General features: G+C 44.0%; 2 protein-coding genes across 10 annotated transcripts in view; one reads left to right on the top strand and one right to left on the bottom strand.

Moving 5' to 3' along the window:
• AGAP1 (ArfGAP with GTPase domain, ankyrin repeat and PH domain 1) overlaps positions 1–22,409 on the bottom strand; it is a 612,588-nt gene that overhangs the window by 112,003 nt on the left and 478,176 nt on the right. For all 8 annotated transcript variants that reach the window (XM_051999115.1, XM_051999116.1, XM_051999117.1 and 5 more), the window contains one exon: positions 16,836–16,997. In XM_051999115.1, the coding sequence (XP_051855075.1) occupies positions 16,836–16,997 (162 nt within the window). The remainder of the gene's footprint in view (positions 1–16,835; positions 16,998–22,409) is intronic.
• ASB18 (ankyrin repeat and SOCS box containing 18) overlaps positions 1–22,409 on the top strand; it is a 413,251-nt gene that overhangs the window by 233,406 nt on the left and 157,436 nt on the right. The window lies entirely within an intron of this gene.

Raw genomic sequence — 22,409 nt, 5'->3', positions numbered from 1 at the left:
CCTGAGCCATTTGTTGATGTCCAATAAACTAATGAATGAGGTGACTGAGTCTTTTAGAAGATGAGTTCGAAAGTCTAAGGACCTGAGTTCAAATCTCAGCTCTGTATGAGCTGTGATCTGTATGACCTTGGCCAAGTGACTTCCTTGCTTTGGGCCTCAGTTTTCTCAATTTTATAATGAGGGAGTTACTGATGACTTCCTAAGGTCCCTGCCATCTCAAATTCTATGATTGTTTGGACCAGAGCATCTTAGAGTTCATTACGGAACCTTGGAGTTGACCTATTCCCAATCAAAAATCCCTTCTAAAACACACATGAGAAATGGTCACCTTTCGCATGAAGACATCTGGGAAGGGTGAACTCCCTCCTTCCTTCCCTTCCCAGGCGGTCTGTTCCACTTTGAGACTGTGCCAATTGTTTAGAATTGAGTTTTTTTTTTTTTCCTTTTCCTTAGGATCAAATCTAAATCTATCTTTTTGTGGCTTCCATCCGTAGCTATTGATTCTGCCCTCTGGACTGAAGGTGTAGACAAGTTAAAACGGCCCCAGAAGGAATGCTCATCATCATGGATCACAGAGCCTTTAAATGACCAAAGTAAGAGACAGAAACCAAGAAAGCATTGAAATGAAATGGAAGGTGATGTTTTTTTAATCTATTTCTCTACTTCTTATAACACTTTCTGGCACATAGTAGGTACTTCATTCATACTCATTTAGTTGAACTAATTGAATTTACAGTTGAACTAAAAAGCATCAGAAGATTTTTTTATGACCCGATGTAAAAGGAAGTCAGCCAGGAGAGAATATCTTCAACCAAGACAATGGAAAGGACAACGAAACTCTCAGAAGTGAAGGCTGTGCCATTATGCTGAGCAAGGCTGGCCAGTGGAAGCTTGGCCCAGGAGGAGCCTTCCTCCCTTTCCGCAGACGTGGAAGATGACGGCAGCACGAGGTGCGATTTTTTTCAAAATCTTGGTTATTTTGTTGAAATATATTTTTCCTGACTTTTTCTTCCTTGTTATATATGATGTGGCTTCCCAACATAGGTAATGATGTTCATGAATGCTTTAGCTCAAATCTGAGGAACCTTCAAGGTCCCATTCTGGGGCTCAAAGCCAAAGATAAAAATGAAATATATAATAGGTAATAGGCAAGATATACGTCGGGAATCACTTAATCACTTAAGTGATTTTAAAACATGTATCAATGAAATTTATTAAAAAAATTTTTTTAATCTGAGGAAAAAATACAAGAAATAAAGCAAACACCACCAGCAAAATGCAATATGGGTTATTTATAATTAGCTCACTCTTTGGTAGGTTAAAAAAACACCCTCTGAGGCACTCGGGAAATTCCCACAAAGCGACAAGCAGGCATGGTGCCCTTATTTGCTAGAGAACCTTTCAAATGATGACAAATAAGGACACGACGCCTCTTTCTCCAAGTTAGTGACACCCTGAGCAGAGGTGAATGCGTCCCACTCAGCATATTACATGGGGCCCAGAAAGTAATGGATGTGAAGGTCCTAATTTTGAGTTAAAATAGGAAGGCTAATAGTGGCTGAAAGGCTGAAGAATATGGACTCATCAGCTCTTGTCCTTTGGATCCCATTTACACTCTGGCCACTTATTACTTTGAAAATTATCAAACAAGGTGAGCACTCAGAGGAGAAGGTGGCGAGTGGCGACCTTTGCCAACAACCTCAAATGATGAAAAGTCTCAGGTGGATCTCCACTAAGCGCTGGCTACTCAGGAAGAAACGTTTGCCCTAAAGTTTAAGAATAATTCTCTGATGCTTTTACCTCCCCGGCGTCTCCCGTATATGCCGCCATTTTGGTGCCCGTCATCATCACCTAATGCTTGGTCTTCCTGCCTGTAATTCCTTCTTCTCTACTCAGCTTCACACATGATCTTCCTAAAGTAAAGCTCTGACCAGATCCAACTTCTACTCAATAAACCAAGGGAATAAAAATTTCTCATCCCTTCCTATCTCCTTTTCTATCTTATTATACATGACTCCCTTTCATGCATCCTACAGTCCAGATAAACCATCCAAAATGGGCTCTCTCCATACAGACAGTCTCCCATGCACCCTACAATCCAAGGAGAGCATCCAAAATGGGCTCTCCAACTGCTCTCTCCATCCTGCTCTCTCTGTGCCGGCCAAACTGAATGATGAGCTGTTCATCAGCCGATTTTAATCTCACTCCTGCTCCCAAGCATTTACTGGGACCAATCAAGTCCTCCACCCCACCCCAGCTGTTCCATAGCATTTTGTCTGGCTTTATAGTAACTAGTTTAGTTACTACAACTATACTAATATATATAGTTCATGACCCCAGGAGAAACAACAATGCCAAAACCATAGGCAGAGAACCTAGGGACCTTTTTGCAGATAAGGAAAGTGAACCCAGGGAGATCAAGGGATGTGAGATATATCAAGTAAAGATATGCATATATTAGATAATGAGTAGTAATATTAATGTATTTAGTAATGTTTACTTAATATGCATATTATATGATAGAGGACTATAAATGTATGCTCTCTTTATATAAACATTTATTTATACATGATATGTAAATTATATGCTTATATGGTAGGGGAATATATATGAATGTCTTATATATATAAGTATGTCTTATAGCATACTTCATTCTTTGTCACTGTACACCAGCCCAGTACTCGGCATGTAGTAGGTCCTTCACACATTCTTGCAGGGTGAGAAGCTGATATTTCTGTACATTTTAAGGTTAATAAAGTGACTTAACTACGTGTCTCATTTGTCAGCAAGGAGGATGCCCTTTGTTGAGAGAAAATCTGAAGACTTGAGTCTGAATCTGCCTTTGCCCCTTACTACTTGTCTGAGAAAACCAGTCAGTTTTTCTTTATATATCGGTCTAACATTTGCTTTATGATATTACAGGTGAAACACCTCACCTGTCTGGGACTCAGTTTCCTCATCGGTCAAACGAAGGGGTTGGACTTGGTGGTATTTTGGGGGGGAGGATTCCCTTCAGGTCTAAATCCATAATTCTGTGATATTTATGAACGCTTTAGCTCAAATCTGAGGAGCCTTCAAGGTCCCATTCTGGGGCTCAAAGCCAAAGATAAAAATGAAAACATTGGCTCCTTTAGATCATATGCTGATCTTATTAAAGGCTCAGCTATAATTCCCCACCAGATAAGTCTATTTCTACATGATTTGAGAATCATTTCTTTATTTTGTTCTGTTTTCAGGGGGTGAGAAGATGTAGTTGCTAAATTAATGCCTGAGAACTTTGGAGGCTCAACTGCCCCACTTTTAACATTGGATTCCCAGTGCCTGACCCCAATGCTGAGCAAAAACCAATCTCCAATTGGTTCCAATCTCACCTCAGACACCGTGTGTCTCCAGTCAAGTCATTTGCTTTTCTCTGTCTCTGTTTTTTTCTTTGTCATGTGAGGTTTGAGTCCTCTCACTTTTAAGGTCCCTTACAGCTCTATATTGATGATCCTTGGATTTGATTCAAATTTCTAAAATTAGGATCCACTTAGCAAATGGTTGAAGGATATCAACAGGCAATTTTCAATGTATGGAATCTAAATGATCAATTTAGATATGAATTAATTTAGATCAATTAGATCTAAATCACTAATAATCAGAGAAACAAAATTAAAACAAGTCAAATCAAATGCTTGGGGATTTCTGAACCAGTCTGGCCATTTTGAAAAGCAAAATAGAACGATTCCTAAAAGCCGACCAAACCGAATGCCCTTTGACCTACCAATGTCACTACTAACCCGACACCTCAAAGTGATCCAAGAAACAGGAAAAGGACCGATGTGGTCAAAAACATCTCTTTATGCAGCATTAAAACAATGGAAACCATGGAAAGGTCCAATTGGGGGATCTTCTTTCTGGGGAAAGATAAACTGAACAAATTGAGGCCAGTGGATGTGATGGAATAGAAGTATCATCGTGCCATAAGAAACGAGCAGTTTCAATGGAAACAGGAAAGATTCTTAAGAATGGAGACAGAGGGAGAAGGGAGCAGAACTGAGAGGGCATTTTATACAATGACAACAACAAGCTGAAAACAACTTGGGAATAATTTAGAACTCAGATCTCTGCCATGAGAAGCCAGGAGTGCAAAAGAGTAAAGATGATCAGGGCAGCTAGACAGTCCCAAAGTCGGGAGGACCCGAGTTGAAATCTGACCTTAGGCACTTAACACTTCACTATGTGACTCCGGGGAAATCACTTAAACCCCAAGTGCTTCTCCCCAAAAAAGCTAAAAAGAATGAAGATGATGCATGTCTCTGACCAAGAGTCAAAAGAGACAGACAGAATGTGTGTATAGAGATAGAGAGAGATAGACCGACAGACACAGAGACAGGAAGAGACTGACTGACCCATCCCAGTTTTAGGTAAGACCAATGTGGGAATTTGTTTTGTTTGACTATGTATGTTTATGAGTAGGATTTTTCTTTTCCTTTTCCTTCTGTTTGTGGCTTTTTTATGGTTTTGATTGTTGGTTTTTGGGGGGAGGCAGTGGGAGTAATAGATCACAAATTTATTTGTAAAAGTGTTATTACCTCAGGATCCTTAAAATGAACATTTAGCACAGAGCCTGGATCCATTTCTGATCCATTTTGGATCAGAGTATCCTGAATACAGGATATCATGATCCTAACTGGATCGGGGTCAGAAGCAAACAGTAGGTGCTCTTTATTTATCGATTTCTGTGTGGAGAACCTCGCCATCGCAAGCCCCCCAGAGTAGCACGCAGGCAACACGTGTGATCGGCGGCGGCCAGCGGGACGCTCCTCGGTTCCCTCGTTAACTACAGTTAGAGGGAAACAAGGGCAAGGCTGAGAACTGACGAGGACTTGGGGCTCCTCCGGCCACTCTGCACCCGAAGCCCCCTCCAACGGGCTGGCCACCGAGCCAGAGCTCGGGAAAGGCAATCAATCCCGGCTAAGCAGCATCTCGCCGGGCGGGCAGGGCGCAGCGCGAGCCCCTCCGGAGCCCTGGCAGGCTGCCAGCCTCCAGACAGGAGCCATCAATGTTCCTGACGATCACGGGAGCGCGAGGGGCTATGCGTAATTGACTAGACGATGGGCGAAAACTGTGTCCAATCAGTGTGTGAGCAGCGCGGCGTGGAATATGCGCGCCACCTGATTACATGGAGCCTCGTCCTTTCTCTCTCCTCATGAAGCCTCTTCAAGGTCCACAGTACGGTAATAAGATCATTACTGTCAAGCAGTACGAATCGCGGGCAATGAGTCTTGGGATGGGGAGTCATACTTCACAAGATCCCCCTTCCCCCTCCTCCCTCCCTCCCTCCCCCTCCCCTCTCTCCTCTCTCTCTTTCATTCTCTCTCCATCTCTTTGTCTCTGTCTCTCTCCATCTTTGTCTCTGAATCTCTCTGTCACTTTCTCTCATTTTCCTCTTTGTCTCTTCCCTTCTTTCTGTCTCTGTGTCTCTGTCTCTCTCCCCTCCTCTTTCTGTTTCTCTTTCCCTCTTTTCTCTCTCTCTCTCTATCCCTCCCCCACCCCTTACCACAGGGAAAGGCAGAAAGGGGATGATGAGGAGGCAGATAACGATGGCGTCGTCTTGTACCAACTAGAAAGTCACTCTTTAGAAAAAGTCAAGAAGAATCAGCTTAAGAGAAACTCAAGACATTTTCCCCGCTTTGCCTCCCCCTCCGCTTCAACCTCCCCTTCGAAATTAGATAGAATTAAACCAGGCGCAGAATTCTCTTTTCCTGAACTCTGGCAGAATGCGGCTGGAATTTAATCATCTGATAGATCTCCCTATCCGAGCAAGGCCCTGCTGCCCCCACAGACGAATGGCCAATTTCCTCCATTTCTTGCTTATAAAGAGCCTTTGGGAAGTGTGTGTGTGTGTGTGTGTGTGTGTGTGTGTGTGTGTGTGTGTGTGTAAGGGAAGTTTCTCTCTACCTAGATCTTTCAGGAGTGTGGTACAAGGTAACCAGAGCACCTTTATGTACCTCTATGTCTATCTGAAGGAAAAAGGGGAGGACTTGAAAAGGTAAATACTCAAACTTCTAGATTAAAGTCTATTTTTCAAAGCTTAAAAAAAAAGAAATTTGTCAAAAAGCTGTGAAATAAACCTCCTGGGGTGGGGGTGGGGGAGGCAATTAGTTTGTATAGTGCATAGAGCTCTAGCCTGAGGTCAGGAGGACCTGAGTTCAAATCCGACCTCAGACACTTAACACTTCCCAGCTGTATGTTCCTGGGTGAGTCGCTTAACCCTGATCGCCACAGCAAAAAACAAACAAATAAATAAATAAACCTCCTGGTTGTGAATGCCCTTCCTCACTCCAAACTGAGAGAATCATAAATCCACCACAAAGCTTCTTGACCTAAAGCATTCAGAGTTTTGCTTTCATAACTGTGTTTCAATAGAACTGGGTCCTTTGGAAGCCTTTGCATGATTTAACGTATTTTAGAACATTCTGAGCACAATAGAGTTTATCAGATTACCAATGGAGTCTGTGGCACAAAAAAGGTCAGGAATTAAAGACTCCTGATCTAAGAGCTTTATAGATCAACTACTTGTTACCCACAAGAAACTGAGGCTCAAGACATATAAGCAGCCATCATAGGTCTCATTGATAGGCCAAAGCTGAGGCTGGAGGCCTGGTGACCTGTTTAGGTACCCACTAAAGAGAGGCCCACTGAAGGAAAAGACATTTTGACTACAGCCAACTCATGAAACATGGAAGGATTGCTGCGTATCAGCAAAAGTAATATTAAGCAAATCCCGGACCTCACAGTGTTTCTCAGAATTCATCATCGAGGTCAGAATAAAATACAGAAACCAGAGGAAAATGGATCTGGGAAGTGTTGAATAAAATAAGTAAAACAGAATACAACCCAGATGATGGTCATCTATGGTGTTCTTGGTCAATATGGGGCTGCAGGGATCTACCTGTAGTTGTTGAGATCCCTGTGATTTTTTGCAGTGACCTGACACAGAGGGAGGGAATAAACCACCAAGAGAATGAGGATGAAGGAAGGTAGAATTTGGAAGAGATTGGCAGAGGAAAGAGGAAGCCAGCAACGGGAACACAAAAGGTGAGAATGATTTCAATATATTTTTAGGGGATCATCCTTGAGAGGCAACTTCCTTTCTCTTTAGGAGGATTAATGTTTTGGCAGTAATGGTGGCAGGAAGGTTTAAGTGAAAGGTTATTCTAGAACTCTTGGGATGAACTGCCCACCTCATGCATGGCAGCAAATCCCCTGTTGCTGAATGTTTGTGGTCCCTAGATAACAGCCAATTAAGCTTAATATTGTATAGTTTAAAAAGTTTTTGTTTTCTCTTCTCATTATTAAAAAAGGGCCATATAATCTGGTTCTGTAAAAGTGCTAAATGGTATTGAGAAATATACATACAGATACATAAATATTATGTTTGTATATATAATAAATGTTTATCTATCACATATATAACATGTATGTGTATATAGTATCACATTGAGAAGATGCTATAAATCTTTTAGTTTTGAATCCACCATGAATTTTGTTGAATTTCCTATTTTCTCTCCTTTATATAAATTTGTCCAGCTCTGAAAGACGAATATTAAAGTCTCCTTTTACTATTATGTTACTACTTTCTCTTTTTGCATTTCATTTGATTTAGTCTTTACAAATGAAGGAAACAAGACCACAGTGATTATGATAAAAATGCAAGTGGAAAGGACAGTAAAGCCATTTTTCTATAAAATGATGATAGCCAGTTTGCCCAGGCTCAAAGAAGAGATCTGACAAGATTCTTCTCCCTACTTCTTTGTGGAGATCAGAGATCAAAGGTGTAAAACATTCATACAACATCCAATGGTTTAGTTTTTTCTGAGCTTTTTATTCCTTTTTATTATGTTGGATGGGCCTTTGGGAGTCAAGGGGAGGGTAGGATACAATGGGAAATGACAATGCTCTAAAGACAAATTATGACAACACAAATTTGATGGAAGGGTCTCTCTGTTTGACCATCAACCACTGGTCCTTTAAGTAACAAGTCCCCTTGACTCGACTCGACATTTAAGAGAAAATCTTTGATTTCTAGTTCTTATTCACAGAATCCAGAACCAGTCAGATGGAGAGGAGATCATGAGGCAAGCAGAATGTGTACATACATAGAGCTCACCTCCACAGCAGAGATCAGTGAGTGGAATAACCTCATTTTCCAGATGAGGAAGCAGGCTCAGAAAGGAAGTGCCTTGTCCAGGAGTATTAAGGGATTTGAATCCAGTTCCTCTCTCTAAGTCCAGCACTCTTTCTACCATCCTACACTACTTCCTGGGATCCCCAGATGTCTTCAAACCTCAGCTTCAGTGACGCCTCCTCTAGGAAGCCTGTCTTGGTCTCTCCAACTGCTAGAACCTAACTCGTTTGGTTACTCTCTGTGGCACTCAAACTTCCTGGGACTCAGTTTCCTTCTCTGTAAATAAGGGAAGAGGAAGGTGGGCCAGCTGCTCTGGGAGCTGCTTTCCTGCTCCAAAGGCAGGAGCCTGATCTTCCCTAACTGAGGATTACCCTGACTCTGATCTTGCTCAAGGAAGTTTTCACGTTACTCACCAGTTCCTTCATCAGCTTTTTTGAAGGCCAAGTATTTATATTTATTGACCCTGCCATTCCTTTAAATGAGGAGGGGGAGCTATGAGAGGTGATGACTTTAATGATCAGAATCTTTCCAAGTCAGGAAATGAGAAAGAAACTCCCAGAACAGTTGAGTCGTGTGAGTCGAGAGCGCTTGGGCTGTTTACCAACACCTCTGACCCAAAGGAATCCCAAAGAATATGGCAGGAGGCTGAACCCCAAGACATACAGAGCAGGCAACAGAGTCACCAGCAGGAGCAGGAAAAGCCAAGAACATCCACAAATAACAAAGTGACCAAGTGTCCTCAAGGGAATGGAATACTTAATGAATGGAGGAAGAGGGGACAAAGGGGAGGAGCTGCCATCTACTTTTATCAGATGCTCTTTCTTCCTTCTTTCCTTCCTTCCTTCCTTCCTTCCTTCCTTCCTTCCTTCCTTCCTTTCTTTTTTCCTTTCTTTCCTTCCTTCCTTCCTTTTCTTTCTTTCTTCCTTTCTTTCCTTCCTTTCTTTCTTTCTTTCTTTCCTCTTTCTTGTAACAAGAACTCAAGAGAAAATGATGCTGAGTCCTTCTATGGTGTCACTGACTCTTGAAAATACTTTCTAATCACCAACTAATTCACTGAGAACTTTCCCAAAGATGACTGAAAAGGCTATTAACAGAAGGAGACTTTTGTCATCTTTTTTTAATATTTAGAAAATGGGAGAAAAATTGGGATATTGGCTCAATTACTCCTGGGCAATTTGAAATTATAAGGGGAGCCATATGGGGCCACCTGGCTGTCTTGCTACATTTGTGTTCGCATTAAATGATAGTTTAATCAGAAAATACTTAGTAAGCACTTACTGTTTTCCACATGGTTGGATTAAATAATTGTTCAAGCAGGAAAGCAATTATTAAGCACCCATTGTGTGACTTATAGAAACATCAGTACAAAATAATCTTGGGTGAGCCAGGGGAGGGTGAGACCAATCATTCCGGGAGAACCACTTTGTGTAATAGGTGGCACCTGGACCGAACCTGGAAGGGAGTCAAGAGTGGAAGAGTGCTCCAAGCGTGGAGATAGCCAGTGTGAAAGCACTGGGGAGGGTGGGTTGTTTTGGGGTTAGAATGAGCAGGTCAATTTGGCCGATCTATAGAGTGAGGAAGGTGTGTAACATGGAATCAATCTAGAAAGAGAGGTCAGCATTTATATCATAAAGGGCTTTTGATGATAAACAGCTTATTTTGCAAGTGATCCTCAAGGCAGTAGGAAGCCAATGAAGCTTCATGAGAAGGGGAGTGACGCGATCAGAAGACTATCAATTCAACACCATGGGGAGGACAGGCCAAAGAAATTCCCCTAAGAATTTTATGTATTCATTCCACAAACATTTATTAAGCACCCACTGTATGCTAGGTACTAGGCTGAGTGCCAGATATATACTTGAACATATAATCTTCAAGGTTCTATGAAAAACTACAACCTAAAGATTGAATGAAGTTCAACAAATCCTCCAGATCTTTCTCATAAAAGCTGCTGTTTATCATACTTCTACCATCTTGGATTTGGGAAGTACAAGAAAACAGGAGTGGGTTGGTAGAAGGATAACTGTGTCTCTGGGGTGAAATCCTGTTGGATAAACCAGGGAAAGGGAGAAGCCTGAATGGCAAGTCCCAGAAATCCTAACATGATCCTTCCATGGTTAACCCTGCAGGAGGCGAGAAGATTGGTCGGTGCTTCCTTCTTGGGATGCGAGGACCGGAGATTCTGAGCAAGGAAGGGCCTTCAAGGCCATCTAGTCCCAGCTCAGGCCCCATGTCACAGAGGAGGGTTTTTTCCTAACAAGATTTTTTGCTCCAGCCTTTCTAATTCCTTGGGCAATACTGACTTTTAGGCAAAGTCTTTTGGGCCAGAAAGTCCTCGTCTATACACATTCAAAGATAAAAATCGATGTAATCATTCAGTTGGACCTTACCCAAACTAGGCAGGGAATGGAAGGTTGTATCCCCAGAAGGCCCGCACAAAGACTCAAATCAGAAAATCATTTGCTCTTCTTTCAGAGCAGTCATAGCTGCCACTTAGGTTTGGGAAAGGCTTTAATTACATTTTAAGCTCCATACTTTGAGAGGTAGGGGCTATAACTATCTCTTTTGACAGATGAGGAAACTGAGGCTCAGGGAGATTAAAGAGATTTTACCCCAAATCATACCTCTTGCAAGTGTCTACATATCTGAGAAATGAACAGAACACAACTCAATAAAAAATTAACCTATATTTGTATGTTTGTAATACATGGATATGTTTGTAATACATTTTTATATCTAATTATATGCATATGTATACATGCATATATGAGTATATATATATCTATATGTGTGTATATGTATATAGCTATATATCTGATGTCCCTAAAAATCAGCATTCACAAGGAATTTGAAAGGGTGGTAAAACAAAAAAATTATATCTATCAATATCAGATAGTTTTTATATAAACATACATTTTATATAAATGTATATGAAATAATTATATAAATATATGTTACATGATACTGTAACTTGCAGGATTTGCCTCATCCATTTGTAATTTTTATGAACATATATATATATATATATATATATGTATATATATATATATAAATAGATACATACATTATATATATAGATACATATATATACATAAATAGATACATACATTTTATATATATATGGGACTACTACTTTGCTAAGAGAATTATGAATTGATCACTCTTTCTTGAAAATGATTTTGTATTATATAAGAAAAGTTGGACAGTTAGGTGCCACAGTGGATAGGGCTTTGGGCCTGGAATCAGGGAAATTCATCTTCCTGAATTAAAATCCAGCCTCAGTCATTTGCTAGCTGTGTGACTCTGAGCAAGTCATTTAATCTTGTTTACTTCAGTTTTGTCATCTGTAAAATGAGCTGGAGAAGGAAATGGCCAACCATTCCAATACCACTGCCACAAAAACCCCAAATGGGGTTAATAAGAGTTGGACATAACTGAAAAGTAACTGGAAAAAACAGTTGCCAAATTGTTCATTTCCTTTAACCCAGGGTTCCTTCTGTTGGTCAGATACTTAAAGGTGATTCAAGATAGGCCAAATATAGACCCAATTGTTTGCAGTAGCTCTTTGTTGGTAGGAAACCTGGGGACCAACTGATTAACAGTGAAACAAATTTTGTTACACGAATATAACGGAACAGCTCTAAGAAATGATGCTTCTGTGGAAAGACCTCGATGAATAAGCAGACGCAGGGCAAAGGCAGCAGGGCCAGGAGGACAATATTCACAATGACAACTGATGAGGTCTAGCTATGGGGTACCGAAATGAAATTAGGGTTTAATTAAGGTCTAGAGGCAGGTTCGGGGTACAGGATGTCAAATAGAACTCCCCTGCAACTCCTTTGGATTCGGTGCAAAGCTACGGAGTTAAATGAGGTCTAGAAGTGGCGCGAGTCCCCAATAAAGGAATTTATTGGCCCGAAAAGCTAGATTGATAAAAGAGGCTTATTATGGAGTTGGAAGTAAGGTTAAAGTATAGTTAAGAAAATAGATGAGGATAAAGAGATAAGAAGGGCACCAGAAACAGGATTCCAGTGGACAGAGACTCCTGGCATGCCAGGTGTGAGGCTGGCATGTTTGGAACCTCTGCAAAGAGAGGATTCCAGCTTAACTCTTTTATAATGAGAGATTTAGCCAAAGGGGCCTATGGGTGGAGTCCCAAGGTAGCTCAGATCCAAGTGGGGCTGGGACAGGCCCGGATCTTCTACTGGAATTCAAAGGGACCAGGATTTGTGAATCAAAGGGTCCTGGATTGATAATTACATTATCAATAACTAGGAGGGGTTGGGAATCAGAAAGAAAGGAATAAATCAATTCTCAAAGGGATCACACCTGCATCAACATCTAGAACATAATGGAAAACAATCCTAAGAGCAAAGACCAATCTTGGTTTCTGAAGGTGTGGAGTTTGGGCTACATTACATTGTCCTGAAACCTATCTCTCTATCAGTTGGTTTTGAGGAATTTTTATGGGGCTTTTATATATATGTATGGACAACTATAGGAAAACAACTATGATGTTAAAAAAAATCAAAAGCTTAAAAACCCTTTAAAGATGAGGAAACACCTATTTGTTGAAATGAGATTTTAGCGGCTGCAGTTGCCAGGAATAGGAAGAATTTAACTGTTGCCATTTAACAGTGTAATAAAAGCTACAGCAAGAGAATAAATAGAATGAGGAAATAAATAGAAAGACTGTAGCAATTAGGGTGGAGTGACTGTTTAGAACCACACTTGGGCACTTTCTTGATTAGACGGAAAAAGATCAGTTCGTCCATATCAATCTTGTTAATTTGGACACGGTTGTTCCTGATATTTTTGTGCTCCATAAATGCTGATGTTACACAATTTTTTTTAAAACATTATTGCCTTTCCCAAGAAGCTTGCAATTGGAGTTTCAAAAACTACCTTTAAATGAACAGCCTGAAATCTCTGAGAAATGACGGGGTTTCTCTTTGGCAGCAAAGGACTTGAGGAATGAGAAGGTGTGAACAACCCCTCACTTTCCCCCTAACACTCGGGTTCCCCAAGAGATTTTCCTGTACATGTCAGTCTCCTAGTAAATATATTTTTTAAAAAATCCTCTAAACCAAAAGTTTCCTGACACGAATCTAAATCTAATACATGGATATATTTGTAATATATTATTATATATAATTATATGCATATATATGGATGTATATATACTCCTCTGAGCAGAAACACGATTCAAGTAGTTTTGACTGAGTTCCTTATATATTCCTATACATTGGTCTCTGAGACATTTAGCTCTAATTAGTAATAATGGTGTCCAAAATATGATTTGAATTAGACATTAAAAATGTATCTTCCTTACCTTCAGAATGATGAAATATTTATTTGACAGAAAATAGTATCTGCATTTAATTCAGTGTAATTTAATCCAATCATTGGCTATGGATACTAACCAAAATATCCCAGGGAAAGTGACTCTTGAATTTTCTTGGGCTGCTTGGGGTGGATTCCTTGATTGCTTTCTAGACTAGAAGGTCCCTGAGGGCAGGACTCTTTGTGTCTCTAGCAAGGAGCACATAGGGATTATTGAACGAATGGACGGGCCGCCTTCTGTCTTGGGAGAAATTGGCTGCACTTTTCATAGATCTATTTGTTTATTTCAAGTAAACAAAGGCATGGATGATTCCTGTCAAACGGGCTCCCCAGCCAACTTCCACCTTTTATAATTCACAGTTCAAAAATCTCTCAGCAAACATGTTTATATTAAGCCTTCCTTAAATTTCACAATGGAGATAACTGAAGGCCTCTGGAGTTGTCTTTGAGGCTGTTGATTCCTTCCTAACTTTGGTTTTCTAAGAATCTAAGTCTGTCTCTTTTTTGCTTTGGAGGGGCCTCCTGTTTGGAGTGTCCTCCCTCCTCCCTTCTCCCTCCTCCCTCCCGACTTTCAAATTGCTAGTTTCTTCCAAAACTCAGCTCATGTGCTACCTCCTGAAGGTCTTTCCCTTAGATTATCTTTTAAATGTACTTTCTATATGTCTATAATAGGTACCCATTGTCCCCTCAAAAGAAGATAGATTCCTCCAGGGCAGGGATAGTTTGCTGCACATGGTCTGGCACTTAGGGTGTTGATTGACCAAAAGGGAGAAAGTGTGTTGAATTTTCTGTGACTTTTTTTCAGCCACATGTAGATAATGTTTTCACTCACCAGGTTAACACCTTGGGAGGTGGCCAAGAGCACCTTCTTGGGTCCATGCTGTCCCCCATTCTCTCCCTGATTTAGGAAATGAGTGCCTACAGCCCCACACTATTGGTTTCCCAATTCCAAATGAAAATGGGAGGACTCCTTGGGTCTCATTTCTTCAACTTTAGACTAATGGCCATCTGTGGATCCTTTCAACTTCACCCCACGAGACCAAGAGCCTTATTATCTTCTTCTGTAAAGTGGAGACATTTCATTAGACAATCTCTGAAGTCTTTCCAGGTCTCTATTATTCTAACTTTAAGGTTGGGCTGCACTCCTCTCATAAATCCTTTTTGTTTAATGATTTCCTCAAAATGCCCTTGGAAAGAAGATGGTCCATTGCCCCCAGTTTATAGATAAGGAGGCCGATGACACAGTAGTTAAGTGACTTGACCAGAGTCACACAGCTGGAGTTAGCGCTGGGATTCAGACCCATCTTTCTCCTGACTTCAGGTACAAAAGAATTATTTTTGGGGGGAGTGAGTATCTGATATTAACAATTTGCTATTGGGAAGACAGAATAAGAGGAGGATGAGAGTCTTCTCTTTAAGGTATGTACTGGACATGTGCCGCTTGACTAGGGATCATTCACACAGAGACTTTTCCATCACCCTGCGCCAGCACAGTGGCTGCCAAGGAAGCCAATGGGTCTGCGGACGCCCAAACGTCACGGCAGCACTTCTGTGGGAGCACGGAGCCGGGAACGAAGCGGGCGCCTGACAGCCGCGGCCTCTCAATGGCTTCCAAGAGCTAGGGCGTTACGGGGATGTGGCAGCACGAGGGCGCTCCGAGCAACAAGGGGCACGAGGAAGACAGAGACGGGGGAAGGACACAGAACCGAAGCACGGGAGGGTCAGGAGAATCCGAAAATTACGCCCAGCGACCACAATAACGTCAATGGAAGGAGCGCCGACTCCAGAACGAGCGCCCCGAGTCCGGGGCATGAGAATGCCCGAGCGTGGTCCCAAGAAGTGAGGTCACAGGGCGCTCTCCCCTCCACCTCTGAGAGAGCATGGAATGGTGCCCTCAGACTTGGCCGACATGATATTAATTATGATGAGCTGCCCCCATCCCCACCCCCACCCCCTTCAGCAGTCTCTATTACAAGGGATGGTCTATCAACAATCCTGATGTAAGGACAAGAACCTGGGACTGTCATCCCGGGGCCCATCCAAGGTATCTTAGAGGAACAGCGTCGCGGCTGGGAGTGGCCAAGCACGGACCACGCGCCGCTGTGCTTTCTCCCCAGCTTCATCCTGGCCTGGGGCACCCGGGGGCTGGGCAGAGGCGGCCGAGCGGCCACCGGTCAGAGCACTCACACTTTGGCTCCCGAGGAACTCCAAGCGTTTCCCCCACGATTTAAGGATGTAGCCACGTTTTATTTTTATAATCTCTCTACGACGCAGGGAAGGCCAGGAACTATCAAGATGAAATGGGGGAAAACAAAGAAAGGCTCCGTTTCTGAGGGAGGGGAATGGTGGGCCCCGGTTTGACCCCACAACTTTCTAGTCCTTCCTCCTTGCCTCCAACGTGCTGTCCTGTAGAATGGAACTGAAATGGGTAAAAAGGACCCAAGAAAAGAACCGTGTAAGAATTCAGAGAGGGCGGGAAGGGGGCGACGGCTGTCCCTACCCACTGCCCAGTCCTCTCAGAATTCAGCCAGGGGCCTGTAGAGAGCACACAGACGACCACTCCTGCTTTTCAGGGAAGGGGCTGTGTGGGAGAGCCAGGCTCTGGTCTCACTGTGACTTGCCCTGCGCTCTGGGCCATTGGTCAAGGTTTTAACTCGCAAAGAAAGGACTTTAAAGGGCTTCTTTCTCATCCAAGCCTCTCATGTCACCCAACGGAGGCCCAGAGAGGTCACGTGGTTTGAGCCAGGTCCTAGGTCCCTGAAGCTGGCGTTCTCTCCCACTCTATCACGGTTCCTCTCTGTAAGGGCTTCGGTCAAGAGGGAGCGGATGGTTCCTCGTGGAAGCCTTGGATACAGGCTGTCCCTGTGCTCGGTGGGATGGAGGGACGGGGCTGGGTAAATGGGTTTCCTCGAGGAGAAGGGAGTCTCCGAGGGGTGGGGAGGACACGGCACCAGGAGCCATCCCGGCCGTTAGCAAAGTGGAGGCTGCGGCTCTCGTACACTGACCCAACAACCAAGCGTGGTTTCCACCCTCGCAATTCTGAGAGACCGTGGGACCTAACCTGAATGCACAAGGAAGCTGGGACTTCCCGGGATAGGGAATGACCCACAGATCGGGGGAGGGCCTGGGGTGCCGTCAGCTGCATCTGCCCCAGGCTCCCCTGGCTGCTAGGCTGTGTCCGAAGCATGATTCGAACTCGGGCTTTCCTGCCTCCCAACTCAGCCCACGTGACCCACCAAGCCAAGCTGTGCTATTGAACAACACAACAGACCAGACACGAATGGAAGCGCGGCTTCCCCCAGGCCCGTGGCGTCCTTACCTTCAGCCGTGCCCGAGAGCCCGTCTGCTTTGAAGTTGCTGGTACTTTTCTTCCGTCTATGTTTTTTCCTGTTGGCATGAGGGGAAGGCGGAGGATCGAGTTTGGGGCTTGTGGTGCTGGATATGCTGGGGCTCGAACAGACGGAATCGCCCAAACCTGTATCTGCAATCGAACACAGAACCATTAGAAGGGTCATTCAAATGAACCACAATCCAATTCAACCCACTTCTCCCTGAGGCAACATGAGGGAAAGCAGGCCCTCATCTGCTCTACAAAGCTCCCCACCCCGAAGAGATCCCAGGGCCAATAAAAAAAGAAATCTGTCTGTCTGTGGGTCTATCTATCCAGCCATCCAGCTCTCCATCCAATTATCTCTCTCTCTCTCTCTATCATCTATCATCCATCTATCCATCCACCCATCTCTCTCTCCATCCAACTATCTGTATGTCTGTCCGTGTCTCTTTAGCTATACATCTATCTCCCTTTCATCCATCCATCTGTCCACTTATCTATACATCTACCCATCTCTGTCTACCCATCTGTCTCTCTCTCTATTGATCCATCTTCATCCATCCATCCATTCACCCACCCATCCATCCACCCATCTGTCTCTGTCTATCTGTCTCTTTCTCTATTGATCCATCTTCATTCACCCATCCACCCATCCACCCATTCATCCATCTATCCACCCATCTATCCATCTACTCATCTCTCTCCATCTCGCTGTTTGTCTACCCATCTATCTCTCCATCTATTGATCCATCATCCATCCATCTATGCATTCATCTGTCTATTTCTCCATCTCTCTCTCTCTTTCTCCATCGCCCATCTCTCTCTCTCTCTCTCTCTCTCTCTCTTGATCCATATCTTTCATCCATTCATCCATGCATCCATCCACCCATCTGTTTCTGTCTGTCTGTCTCTTCTCTCGGTCTGTCTGTCTCTGTCTCTGTCTCTCTCTCTATTGATCCATCTTCATCCATCCATCCACCCACCTACCCATCTGTTTCTGTCTGTCTGTCTCTTCTCTCGGTCTGTCTGTCTCTGTCTCTGTCTCTCTCTCTATTGATCCATCTTCATCCATCCATCCACCCACCTACCCACCCATCCACCCATCCATCCATCCGTCTTTCTCTCTCTCCCTCTGTCTGTCTAGTCTATTTGCCTCTCCATGTTTGTCTGTGTGTGTCTCCTGTTAAGACTATAAGACCAGAGGATTCTAAAACTATCAAGAACACCGGAGAGCACGTGATCCCACCCATCTCTCCCCAGGTCTCTCTGCTCCCAGATGAGCCCGGGATTTCTGGTTAGCAGAAAGCTGCGTTCACTTGCAAGTGTTATTAATACGCTTGTAGCCTAGTTTTGGAGACCACCCTCTCAAGACAGAAGTTGTTTAACATTCGCCGGCTTTAAAATATGAGCCACCCGAGTGCATGAGGCTTCCAAGCTGTGCATTTCCATTTCTGAATAGTCTTCTTGCCTGACAAGGTATTCCTCAAATTGAAAAGGGAGAGGGCCCCTGAAAGCCCCGGCTTCAGGAAACTGTAAATGAGTTCCAGCTCCAGCCCACTGGATGCAATTTCATCCTCCGGAGTGAATACAAATAATGCATTTTATTTTGTATCAATTACAGGGCACAGAAATGAATGGCCACTGCCGACAGTGTTAAATATGGAAGAAGGGGTGGGGGGAGAGGAAGGGGAGGAAAAGGAGGCACGCCGAATTAAAAAAGCCAGCGCCTCATTACTCCACATCTCAAGCGGTTCCGACGGAGGCGGCGGGACCGTGCGACGCGCCTGCTCCGCCACCGTCCCGCGTGCTCAATGTCAGCCATTAGTTCTTCCCAATCGGGCATCAATGTTCAACGCACACCCCAAAAAATATATAATACCAGCAATAATAATAACAATCTGCAGCCTCTCGGAGCTTCAATCCTTGAAGCATGAGCTCCCGAAGCCGTTTCACTTTTCACTCGGGAAGATGACAAGCATGACTGGAGGGAGAATAAAATAACATTCCGTTCGCATAAATATCAACCAGCCTGCTCGAGACTGATGGGCCAGGAATGTATTCTTAGCCATCATTCCGGCAGACAGGCCCAAGGACACTCATAACTTACTTTACAATCATTTAGTTTCAGCTCAAGTGGAAAACGTGACAACTTATCTCGGCTGACAAGATGCCATATCGAACCTTACAATTAACTCGCCCCCGATTATCGGCCCAGCCCATCATTAGCCCCGGCGGTCTGTGATGGACTGTTGCGGGCCCGTCTCCTCCTTGATGGCCGTCCCTGGAAGGACGGGGGTGGGGTGGGGGACATCCATTTTCTCCGTCCCTCCGGATATTCAAATCCGTGCGGCTGCAGCGACGGGCCGCGTGCCCGTGGGGATTCTCCGGGGGAGACCATTTCCACATGGGGTCGGAAGGAGCAAACGGGTCTCCATGTGGGAGGAAAGCCCCGACTTCTATCTCTGTGCTGAGGAACGCAGAGACGCCGAAGAGGCAAGGGGAGATGGAGCTGCCCGTGGACTCTTTTCCGTGGAATGGAGGGCCTGGACGAGGGTCTGAGGCAGCGCCATTCAGAATGGCGACAAATGCCGCCGCAGATATTCTTAATGACGTGAGGTTCACTCCCTGTCGAGCTTTTCCTAAGGTGCTTCCAGAGAACCTACAGATGATAAAGCGACGTCCCAATATTTTTATTCGACCGAAACAAAGGTTGTTATTTATCCGAGGGAGCCCCAGTCTGGGGACTAGTAAATCTAAAACAATTAAGAGCAGAACAGTAACTTCCTCTCAGGCCATTTTGACGATTTACTCTCATCTGCAAAAGCTGAGTTATGAAATAAGGAGTCAGCCTTTCCAAGCATTTTACGTGCAAACGTTTCTCCAATTATTTTGTAAAGTTGTCTCTCTTTCTCTCCTGATTCTTTCCTTTTGGGACCAGGGCAATGATTTCACTGGCAGAAGGGTCTCCCGGTGAGATGATCTGTCACTGGAGGAGAGAGCGGGACGGACCGGAGGTCAATGGATAGTTATCAAAGAAGTGGAGGAACAGGATATGATGGAAAGGGTTGGAAGGGAGAGGCGAGATTGGGCAAGTGAGCAAACCCCCTTTCCCAGTACAAACTGGCACCTATAATATGTAACTCAGAGGCTTGTAGGGGCAAAGGATCACAGAGTCAGCGTATGTCAGGGAGACAGGAAGGCAAAGAAGGAGAAACTGAGGCTCGGGAGTTAATACGCCAAGGATCACAGCGGTAGGAAGTATACAAGGTGAGATTTGAATCCAGGCTCACATGATTCCAAGTCTAGCAGCCGACGTGCCTGGCGATCGCCCTCCCTGACTGCTAATTTGCTGGACATACAAAGACGCCAATTTAAGGCACTTGAGGCTCATCGAGCCCCATATACAGATTTTGCAATCCACACTGAGCACAGGCAAACCGGATAAGGCTGACACAATGATTCTCCCCTTTTCTCTTTCATTCCACAATTGTTTTTGTTCACTGAGCCCAACTCCTTGACTTTTGTCAGTGATCCAACTAGGGGATGAGAGTGTAGGAGAGACAGGCTAGGGATGAGAGGGGGAGTCCTCAAAACTTCCAAAAGGAACAGAGATCATATTTCTCTCAGAGACCAATTGTCTCTCTTCCCGACCCCCCCCTCCCCGCAAGTAGTTCGAATGGATCCCTCCAACAGAACGGCACCTTCAGATAGTGCAGAGAAATCCAAATGAGCTGCAGGCTCCCTGCCATTGCCAGAGTCACTTTTTCAGAAAGTGAAATTCCCAGAACAAAAGCAAATAAATATGTGATTTCAAATTTTAAGAAGTCTCTTGGACCAATCAAAGCCTAGACAGATTTGTGACTTGGAAGAACAAAGTCCATCGCTTTCAGCCAAGGATATCACAACATCCTCAAGCAAAGGAGAGCCCAGAGCCACCATTCAAAGCCTTGGCCCATTCTGGGTCCTTGGTGATGGGCAGGAACTCTCACAGAATGCCAATCTCTAAAGACATCTCAGGGGCCAATATTCTTGGCATTTTCCTTTGGTGGCCAGTCATGGTCACAGAGACACCTGGTGGGGCAATCCGTGGAAGGGAAGCTCTTTGGAGACTGAAGGAGATAATCTGTCCCTGGGAGGACAGAGAGGGTCAGACTGAAGGTGGAACAACAGAATATGATGGAAAGGGTTGGAAGGGAGAGGCAGGACTGGGTGAGTGAGTTCCCTACCTACTGGATCCTTCAACTTATTTACCCCAGTCCCAGAGCAGAATGTGTGTCTCCTTCCTGCCTCCCTTTAAAGACCCCAATCATTTAGTGTTGGCACTTAAAAAATCTGCCATTTATTTTTCTATTCTTTTGGTTTTTTTTTTTGTTATTTCTCTTTATTTTTCCTTTCAGGGCTGTAGTTCCGTATTTTGGTTCTGTTTTCTTCTTAACTGTTTTACATCCATAAAGGTAGGTAGGAAGAAGAGAAGGATATTCATGTAGCTGAGGGTCTCTAACCTAGGGACAAGCCAAAATGAGAAATTACAAGGTGCTGCACTTGGTTTCAAGAAGGCCTGAATTCAAATCTTAACAACAGTTTGGCCATAAGATCTTGGGCAAATGGACTCCTGTCTCTGAGCCTAAGCTCGCTCCTCTGTAAAATGGAGGTGCAGCAAACAGTGGCAATGTGGTGACTTGAGAGCTGAGCTTGGATGCTGGATCTGTCCCTTATAGCCCTTATGACTATGGGTCTGTAAGATGAGGAGGCTGCATTCATAAGCAGCCTCTGAGGGGCCTTTAGCGCTGGAAATATCATCCTGACTTGAAGGAAATTGGTAAATTCCCTTCCTTCCCTTCTCTTCCCCACCCAGTATGAAGGATTGTGAAAGAGACTGATGAAGGACTTATATACAGATGAGGAGACTGGTTACAACGCGTCCATATAATGTATGGAAGGGATGGAGAGAATACTTATTTGTAAGGTACAGAAAGGGAACAAAACTGGGGAGGTTCTGGCGAAAACTGAAAGGAAGACATTTATTTTATCCTTCTTCAATTCCCATAGAAAATCCAAGCCCTGGTCCCAATTGGGTTGACTCTAGGTTGGATGAGCTCTAAGGGGTACAAATTAACCCAGGGCATTAAGCAAAACTCCCGGGTGCACCAAATGGGTGTGTCAGCCGGAGGAGAGAAGGCCCGGGGATGTTCTTCCCCCGCAGAACGAGCCAGCGCGCCAGTCTTGAGCCGACAGCCAATCACAAAGACGTCATTTGCAGAAGCCCCGGTGTCTGACCAGGCTACCAATCACCTTGTCATCTTCTAATGCAGAATTCAATTAAAAAAAGAAAAACCCAACTTGTTCTCTTTGCCAGCGCCCATTTCCTTGCTTTATGAAGTTTACCTTTTGAGAAGTCTTTGCCTGTCTCTTGCAAAAGACACCTGGAGTCGGCCTTAAAATACAACAAGGATCCCATACAAGCTGGGATACAATAAGGTTTCTTATCTGCAGAGGCGGAGAAAATAAGGTCTTTTTAGGTACCGAAGTAGCATTTGTGAACAGCTGCCGACTCCGGGGGAA

Source organism: Antechinus flavipes, chromosome 4 (genome assembly GCF_016432865.1).
Source record: "Antechinus flavipes isolate AdamAnt ecotype Samford, QLD, Australia chromosome 4, AdamAnt_v2, whole genome shotgun sequence".
Taxonomy (NCBI): Eukaryota; Metazoa; Chordata; class Mammalia; order Dasyuromorphia; family Dasyuridae; genus Antechinus; species Antechinus flavipes.
This window is presented reverse-complemented; position numbering and strand designations above follow the sequence as displayed.